General features: G+C 41.7%; 1 protein-coding gene across 2 annotated transcripts; it reads right to left on the reverse strand.

Moving 5' to 3' along the window:
- Positions 1-713: 713 nt before the first annotated feature.
- tnfrsf1a (tumor necrosis factor receptor superfamily, member 1a) lies at positions 714-8,917 on the reverse strand. Of its 2 annotated transcripts, none has more exons than XM_084357517.1 (10): positions 8,778-8,917; positions 5,361-5,450; positions 5,148-5,256; positions 4,914-5,039; positions 4,667-4,822; positions 4,497-4,581; positions 3,696-3,751; positions 3,028-3,203; positions 2,820-2,937; positions 714-2,714 (listed from the first exon to the last, which is right to left on the reverse strand). In XM_084357517.1, exons 2-10 carry the CDS (start codon positions 5,412-5,414, stop codon positions 2,431-2,433), a joined length of 1,164 nt encoding a protein of 387 aa, XP_084213643.1. In that variant the 5' UTR covers positions 5,415-5,450; positions 8,778-8,917; the 3' UTR covers positions 714-2,430. The 2 variants fall into 2 exon arrangements, with proteins under 2 accessions (XP_084213643.1, XP_084213642.1); XM_084357516.1 differs by having other exon boundaries at positions 2,820-2,940; positions 8,778-8,916.
- Between the last annotated feature and the right edge of the window lies 1 nt (position 8,918).

Genomic DNA, 8,918 nt, shown 5'->3' on the forward strand with positions numbered 1-8,918 from the left:
TTAGCTTTCTCCTCCTCTTTGCTTCTCTCTGCCTGGATTCGGTCCCTCCCTCTCTTCCTTTCACCTGCACCCCTGCCCTCTGCAACTGGCCCGACGGGAACGACTGGATTCTGCAGCCAACAAATCAGTGCTCAGGGCTGGTTAATGTGTCGCAGGTAAAAGTGCTTAGAGGAGTGGAGGCGGTGACTGATTTTTCTTTGAGGATGGTCTATTGTCATTTCATGTCAATCAGGGTTATTGATCACCTTGAGCAAACAGGAGGAAAGCATTTTAAGAGGGGAAGTGAGGTCTTGTGTGTATTTATAGCAAATTTGTAGCACATCAGTGTTTTTTTGTTTTTTTTTGCTCATTACTTGACAGAAAGAGAGGTATTCATGTGAAATTGACCATGACAATCTGGTGTTATGGGCAAGTGGACAAGATCAAAGAATGTACTTACAGGAAAGACAAAAGGTCAGGTCAAAAAAGACTTAACAGTTAAACGTTAAAGAGGACAAATGTTGTTACAAACGTGACTAAATGTTTGAAAGCTAGAGCTGGAATGTCGACCGGCAGCGTCCCTGAGGTTAAAGACATGATCACGTCCTCATTAACACTCAAATATTTTCTCACATTTACACCTCATCCACACCCTCTCATGTGATCTCAGCCTGTTGATGGTGTTTTGAACCTCCAGACAAATGTACTGCACAATTCAGAAACACACATGAAGATAAATTATATAATGATTTATTGAATGTTTTTGTATTATACAGGGTGATATAGAAAAAAAGTGCTTTGGAGTGACACGTCTTCAGTCGCTACTGATTCATATCTGAATCTGCACGCCAAGACTGGTATTATATAAAAGTAGCTTGGCTGAGGCATACTGAGACAAGGCGTGTCCTGGTTTCTCCAACAGTCATTGTAATGCTTGTATGAGGGGGCTTAGAAGAATGCGAATGTGGCTGTGAAAAGCCTGTGAAAACTGACAGGGGTCTGGTCTACATTAAGGAACTATAAACTTCCCTCGCTTTGTTATTGTTCCTGGAGAAGATGACTAAAATTGCTTTCAACAGCGTAACCAGGAACTACTGTCATATACATACACACATAACCAGTTACCCTTGTGGCTGATCAGTCTTTGGGTTTTGCACTTCCCTTTGCTCCCCCCAAAAAACTATTGGCAATAAATGTAGCTTAAGTTTCAGGAAAATTGGATAAAACAGTTTGTGGTTCAGAAAAAAAGCAACACTGATACAACTTATTTTTGCTGTATAATAATAAAAAAGTGATCAGTCTATAGTTACCATATTCCCAAAGCAACAGCACATCTGAGAGAAGAATTAGTTTGACATTATGGGAGACAGGCCTTTTCACACTTTCATGTTTGTATTGTATGTACAAAGTTGAAGTTTAGCTTAGCATAAAGACTGGAAATGCTAGCTAACATGGTCTACCTGTAGCTCTATATCTCTGTCTCAAAGCCAGTGGGCTTCTGAATGGGTTTTTAGTTAAGTGCCTGAAATAAGGTCTGTGGTCAACACAGGCTTAAGAGAAAAAATACTAAGTGGTGAAAATTATCTTGCTGAACAAAAGTATTATAAGCTTGTGTTTGCCACGAGGCTTATTTTCAGCAATAATTCAACCAACTCAAAAATCCCACAGGCTTTTTGTCGAGGGAACCATGGCGATGCTAACTCCCAGGTTAGCCTACAAAAATACGTCACCCCAGCAGCAATCTATAGCTCACTGCTCCAAAACAAGAAATAGTTCCAGCACCAAACTGATCCTTTAATACTTCGTTTTTTTTTTTGTTCAGATTAAAGAACCAAGGGGTAACCCCCACCTATACACCACTTGGTAGCGCTGCACCCCGTATAAAGTCTGAGACCTCAGCAATGGCCGCGTCGATTTTGACCCAATGGCACGTTGCTGCAAGATCTTCAGCTGTCCTGTCTTAATCAGGGCACAAAAAGAACCTCAAAAGGAAAAACAAACGAACAAAAAACGAACAAGAAATAACATGGTATTCATCGAGCTTTGAAGGTGCTGGTAGGACGACAGAACCATTTTGAGTCCTGTTGAGCTAACTGTGCAACAAAGTGAATAAGCGTAGTTCCCCCAAATGTCTAACTATTCCTTGAAGATTTTAAAAAAACATATACTGAAATGCTAAAAGTTCTTTACAAATTTAAAGCAGTGAAAAATCACATTGGTGTTCACTCTGCCTCCAACACCCATTTGATCTGTGGCTCTCAGTAGTCTGACCCTGTCAGCTCAGCGAGTGACTGGCAGGACGAGAGGTAGAGTGTTCAGTGATGCTGGTTGCTGTGAAATGAAACTGCTTTGGTGGTAGCACCGTGTTGGTTTGTAGGCTTGGAGTCTGTCCGTGAGAGAACAATACTTGGTTTCATGAGCTTTTTGATGCACTTGGCAGGCATTGAGAATTCACTGAATGCCGTACTTTGTCCCCAGCTCCTCTGCTGCCCGTCCCAGGTGCATCTTTCTCAGTTCGTCCAACATGTCCTGCAACAGAGGCCAGTGCAGCATTCCACCTGCACGTGACCCTCTCTCTGCCCACACCCTCAGCATCTGGTAGTGAGCCTCCCGACAGGAGTGATGGTCCAGCTCTGCTTGTTCGATCTCTGTGTCCCTCACACCGAGAGAACGCACCAGCTGCTTTACCTGCAGCACAGGAACCAGATCCAGCACGGTGTAGATCAGGTCAGGGACTGAGAGTGGTAAGAAGAAGAGATAAGAGTTAGAACAATAGTTTCCTGTATATTTGAGCCAAAGCAAACTGGACCTGTGCTATGTGCAGTATAAAATACACTCACTCTTGATTTCAAACGGGACACAGTCAGGCAGATTGGACAGCTGCTCTTGTTCGCTCACAGGACTTTCGGGAGTAGCCTTGACATTGTTGTTGTCTGGAGCATCCCCGTGTATCAGGACCTGCTACGAGACGAGGAAAAATCTAATTTTATTGACTGTTGATGTGCATCCAAGAGAGAAAAGTAACCACAGACAGTCCGATGAGCGTACCTTGCATGAGTCTGTGGAGACTTCAGATGACTGGGAAGACATTCCCAGCAATCTCTTCTTGGTAGACCATTTGGTGACCATGTGGGTGATGGCAACCGCCACCGCGAACACTACCGCAATCGCAGCTGTAACTCCAGCAATTAAATTTAACAGATTTTTCGTATCAGGACCAGGAGCTACAGAAAATAAGAAGCACAATAAAATGATGAGTTTCATTAGTGAGGTTCTCGTACAGCATCAGAACAGGACAAGAGTCATAATGCTTGACTGCTACGCACGGCTGTGGCTATCTATAGTACTGCGCTCGCACATGTACATGAAGACCCATCATTGGACAGATTTTAGTTAAAGACAAAAGATAAAAAAATATATGGCATATGTACAGGACAGTGAACCTGTGTTCGGCTTGTATTGGACCCTTCATGTCAGACTGCTCTTCAGTACCTGGTTGCGACTATCTTTACAGTGCAGATGTGGTTCACTGCACATACACATCTCAAAACCACAGAATAATACCAGATCTTGCATTTTTCATAGTGACAGTTAATTCTACACTTTCTGCTAAAGCTTCAGCGTTTTTGCAAAATAAGAAGAACAAAGTCTATGACTAAGTAGGCTAAAGGTTTTCAGCAATATTTACAGTAGGGTGACTGTATGGTTGTGCTCACCTTTTGTATTCAGAGGGGGAAGTGGTGAACAGAGATGCTTGCACCCAGTGGTACAACTGTGGAGAACAGAGAGGACGTTTCACAACATTAGGGAGGAAGTAGCACATCTTAAGAGGAAGCGATGAACACAAAAGCCGATGTACTTTTTTAACGCCAGCGAGTGAGTTGAAAGAACCGCTTGTTAAGTATCGCTTCACAGTCAAACAGGAGACTGCTACTAACTGAAGTAGATATGATCATCTGTCACAATCACAAGTAATGGCTATGTTCTTGCCTTTGTGTGGACAAGAGTGTAGCTAAGAATTATGGGAGATATGGGCAGTTGGTTCCACTGGGCCCCCTTCCTTTTTCACCTTTTATTTATGACAAATATTGGTGTCTGTCCACCAACTTAACACTTAATAAACACCTCTTGATCTGATAGGATTCATATTGCTGCCCTGTTCATATCTTCACTCGTAAATCACCTTTTCAAATGCCTATGAAATAAGTATTATTTTCGTCAAATCACATGTATCTCACATGTGTATGTTACTGATTTTGAGGGTTTTAAAATGGATCTCTGTATTAAACAAATGAGCACTTGTTAAATGTCAACATGGCAACGACCCAGTCATAGTGTCGTGTAACTTCTCTTTTGTTGCAAACATGGAAAGATTGAACAGTCAGAAGTCGGACGTGTGCTGCAAGTTTCAATTCAACAAACAAACTTCCGCATTAGCAACTTTAAATAAAGCTGTTGCAAACAGAAGGCTGGGAACAATGCATGTGCCAAAACCTCATAAACATTAGTATACTCACTTGTCGCAGTGTTCACACTTGACTTTGCCCTTGACTCTGTAGTAGTTCTCTTTACATTCACACACGGTGTTATTGTCTGGTGTACCTGTGCACAACAAAAATACTTCTATTTAGACTGGGCGAACTAAGTATTACTGTAATTGACTACATTGCCAGATGTTAAGACTTACATTTTTGTATTTCCTTTTCATCTGGTCCACACGGTCTACATTTGCGACAATCGTATGTTTCTCTGTCGATAATGAATTTGTAATAACCGTCCTTACAGCGACAAATAGTGTTCTGGCGTCTTCCACATGCTGTTTCCTCTACCTCATTTTTTCGTGCTGTGAGAGAATGGACGTGAGAGAAAAAGTGAGCAGAGCAAACCAACACCTGAGACAGTACTGCCAAATCAAAGTGGAAAAGTCACTCTACCTCTGCAGCGTCTGCAAGATTTGCAGTTGGGTTCGTAGTTTATATTGTCCATGTATAGTCCAACATCACAGGGTGTGCAGTTACTTCGCTGGCCTGCAGAATGGCACTTTTCTACAAGCCTATAACCTGAAAAACATTAACATCACATGTAAACACAATTAAGACTTGACTTGAGAGACTGGAATTGATTTAACAGAGGAAGAAGTGTGATGTTTCCAATAATGAGCCTGGTACCTGAAGGGCATTTGGGGCAACAAATTCCCTGATCAGTGAGAATGTCCCCCTCTGGACACAGCTTCTCATGTGAAGGCTGTACCAACGTCAGCGTGGGGATAAACATGCACTGCAACAGAAAACATGCAAAGAAATGCTTTATTGTCCACCACAAGGAAAATTTCAAGAATTCATGCTACTCCAAAGTATTAAGTGAATTCGTTTTTTTTTTACCATAAGGAGCAGTATTGTGCCATTCCATCTTCCTCTGTGGACACCTCCCTCCATTATCTCCCAGGTTTAACTCAATCCATCTGAGGCCACCTGCAAGGAAAACAATGTAATTAGTAATATCCCTCACAGGCCTCGTGACTTTTGGGATGAGTCCTTCTTTTGCTGAATGATGGGCAGAAAATTAAGTACTATTTAATTCCTTAAATGGCCTGAAAACAGAATCAAGATTATAACGACGTCATTGAGGTTGTGTTTTCATCCGTTTGTTTGTTTGTCAGCAGGATTACACACAAACTAATGAACAGACTTCCACAAAACTTTTGGTATTGATCCTGATAAAGGAACAGATCCTTATCTTTCGATATCCAGTTTTTTCTCACTTTTTTTTAACTTTGCGAGATGGCGCATTTTTCAACATTTTTGTTAATTTTTCAGGGAATGATGCATGGATCTTGATGAAAAAAAATAGGCATATTTAGGTGGCTGTTCTCTAAGAGTTAGTTTGATTTGATGTGGATAAAGGTGACTCTTGGTACTTGTCAGAGGTTTGTGCAATACATCAAATTTCTATTGTTTGTGATATGAGACTATATATCATATTAGATTATGGATATTGTTAATTCTTGATATGACATAAGTGTTGTCTTTCCCTGGTTTTAAAGGCAACATTACAGTAAAGTCCCTTGTTACCTACATCAGTAATACGGCAACATGGAACATAAACACGAGCCATATCATATAAAGGTCAAGCAAAGACTGTACTTCCTCAGGCAACTGATGTAGTATCTTGTCAACAAACACCTGCTGGTCCACTTCTCTGAAAACATCACAGAGAGCATCCTCACATCATCATTTCTCATTGCCTGGTAGATCAGATAGTCGCTCCAACATAAAACTGGACTGTCAGTAAAGCCTCCAACATAATTAATTGGCAGTGACCTTTCTTCAGTCAGCTCACTGTATATAAAGCGGACCTTCAACCGAGCAACTAAATTAACCAGCAACACCTCCCACCCAGCCCACAACCTCATTCAGCTTCTTACCACTCGATTCAAAAACAGCGTCTTTCCTACAGCAGTCAAAACACTTAACGGCCCTTGCTAATATCGCCTGATCTATCAATTACCACCAGCAGGTCACAGTTTGTCTTACACAACAGTCCATGACAGGATATTTCTAGAAACAAAAATTACCATCAGCTCAGCTGCACTCACATGAAAACATGAGCATGCTAGCATTATAAATATTAGCATTTTAGATTAACAGAAACATGCAAAAACAAGAACAGCTGGGCTCTATTATTAGCCCCATTAATCCCCCAGTCCTCCCATTCTCCACTCCACTGCCCGACCCCAGGTTTGTGTTGTGTGTAGTATTTGATAAAAACAAAGTACTCTGAGAATATGCAACATACGTATACTGTACACACAAGGTCAAATTGTGCCCATTTAGTACTGTGAGGCTTGAGTCCACCTGAGGCTGAAAAAAAAACAAAAAAACTCTGATGTAGTCTGATGTAGAGTTGAGTCAGATGAGATGAGTCCTAACACGACCAGAGTAAAGAGACATAATCTCTAAAAACAGAAATCTGTATATGAACGCAGAATCTGCAGGCAATGGACAGGACTGTGATATCAGAAGTGTCCTGGTGTCCGTTTGTAGTCTGAGTAGCGTTGACCAGACATGTTTGAGTAGGCTTTGGCTGCATGGAGCTGCATGTCTGTGTGGAGAGCAAAAGAGGTGGAATGCAATTGGCAAAATTCAATTTCAGATCCCATCAGCTATTGTCTGAGAAGTTTTATTACTTTTTTCTTTTTTCCATTTTATCTGCATTTATATGCCCATAAACAAATGAAACGCTGAGGTTGTAGATGTCATCTCTTAACTTCTGAAGTTGCTAATCAGACTGTAACCAACAACTGGTGCTAGGAAGAGGAAGTCTTGGCCCTGATATCTGTTATCTGTATATTTCTGCTGGCTCCACCTAAAACCCTGAAACACTGGACAATGAGGATAAATCCCTCTGATCTTGGTAACAACAGCCTTTACTCACGTCATATTTCAAATGTTTCTTTCTCTCTATTCTTGTATTCACTGATAGTATGTAAGGAATTCAAAGAATTTACATTGTTCAAATTTGACATTTATCCAAACTCAATCAACTCTTGATTCTTGACCTGATTACCTTAAAGGGCCAGTGTGTTGGATTCAGTGGCACTTAGCGGTCTTAGAAGACTGCAACCAACTGAATACCCCTCCCTTCACCTTCGTCTTCCAAGTCTATTTTTGATGGACGCAGACCACAATGTGCACCGAACAGATTGAGCAAGACAGGAAGTCAGGCAGCGGAATGCCATAATGCATCCAGTCAGTTTTCAAAATAAAACAACTGCGTGCCGACTCAGGATCTACAATAAACACCCTCAAAACAGACAAATAATGAAACGATTAAACTATGTAGCCCACTCAACCACAGTAGAAGCACAAAAATCAAAGAAAAATTATAACTAAAGTCAACAACATCAGGCAGGCATGACGCTCTGCTTCTGAAACGGTGTGGTGGACAGGACAAATCAATGGCGCTAACGGAGACGGGCCCGGTCGAATCAAAGGTTTAGTAATTATCTTCAACCCCCCCGCCCTAATCCTACATGGTGGACCTTTAAAGGGTCATTTCACCTGGTAATTTATTTTAGATTTACCTGGTGAGATTTCGAGGCGGGGGGTCCCTGGGGGGCCCCATTACCCCTGTGGCTCTGCCCCTGCATCCACCTCGATGCTCTAATAAACACAGTTTTCTGAGAAAGTACCACTTTGCCAAGAAATACTCTGAATGAAAACAGCTCAGATGTTTGTTGATTAACCTTTAAACCATCCAGCAGAGTGGGCTGCAGTTTCAGAGGTGACTTTTATCAACAACCAAGCAGGTAAATCGAAACTATCTTCAAGTTCAGAAATAGGTAAACAACAGTAAACGCCACCATACCATACATGCCAAACATGTTAATTCACCCGTAAACTGAGATTAATTGCCGGCTTTCTTAGCTGAACTGTTTATAAAATTCCTACCATGTAGGACTAAGTAAACGACTGCCACAGACAATCACATATTTCTACGCCACTTGGCAGCTCCAACATCCCCTCCACCCTCCCGTCGCACTCAAATACTGAGATTAGACTGAACTTTGGACCGCTGCGGTCACTTTAAAACCTCCAAAAACGAAACGACCACCGATAACGTTGAAATATTTTAATGCTAAAAAGGCACAGTCGAGATTTTAGTGTTTTTGTTTCTTGTCTGACTGGTTTCGATTTGTCTAATACACCACATAACGCCCACTACACTCAGCCTCAGGTCTGATATGAATCTGCTCTCCCCACAGACCGATATGCAGAGGAATGTTTACCGACACTTACCTGGACATTCACCGTTACAGCGACGAGCTACTCGTTCATTCCAAGTCCATGAATCCACATTAATGTCCGTTTTGTTGAATGTTTCAGTCAAAAAGCAGACTGGCTTAACCGGTTCCCCTCTCCTCTGAGCGCGTGCGGGGG

Source organism: Pagrus pagrus, assembly GCF_965226575.1.
Source record: "Pagrus pagrus genome assembly, chromosome: 7".
Classification (NCBI taxonomy): Eukaryota; Metazoa; Chordata; class Actinopteri; order Spariformes; family Sparidae; genus Pagrus; species Pagrus pagrus.

Coding starts and splice junctions, on each gene's coding strand:
- tnfrsf1a (XM_084357516.1), bottom strand. CDS start 5,414: ATGGAGGGAGGTGTCCACAGAGGAAGATGGAATGGCACAATACTGCTC. Junction 4,582..4,666: donor TGAAAAGGAAATACAAAAAT/GTAAGTCTTAAC, acceptor TGTTGTGCACAG/GTACACCAGACAATAACACC. Junction 3,752..4,496: donor AAGTGTGAACACTGCGACAA/GTGAGTATACTA, acceptor TGTTCTCCACAG/TTGTACCACTGGGTGCAAGC.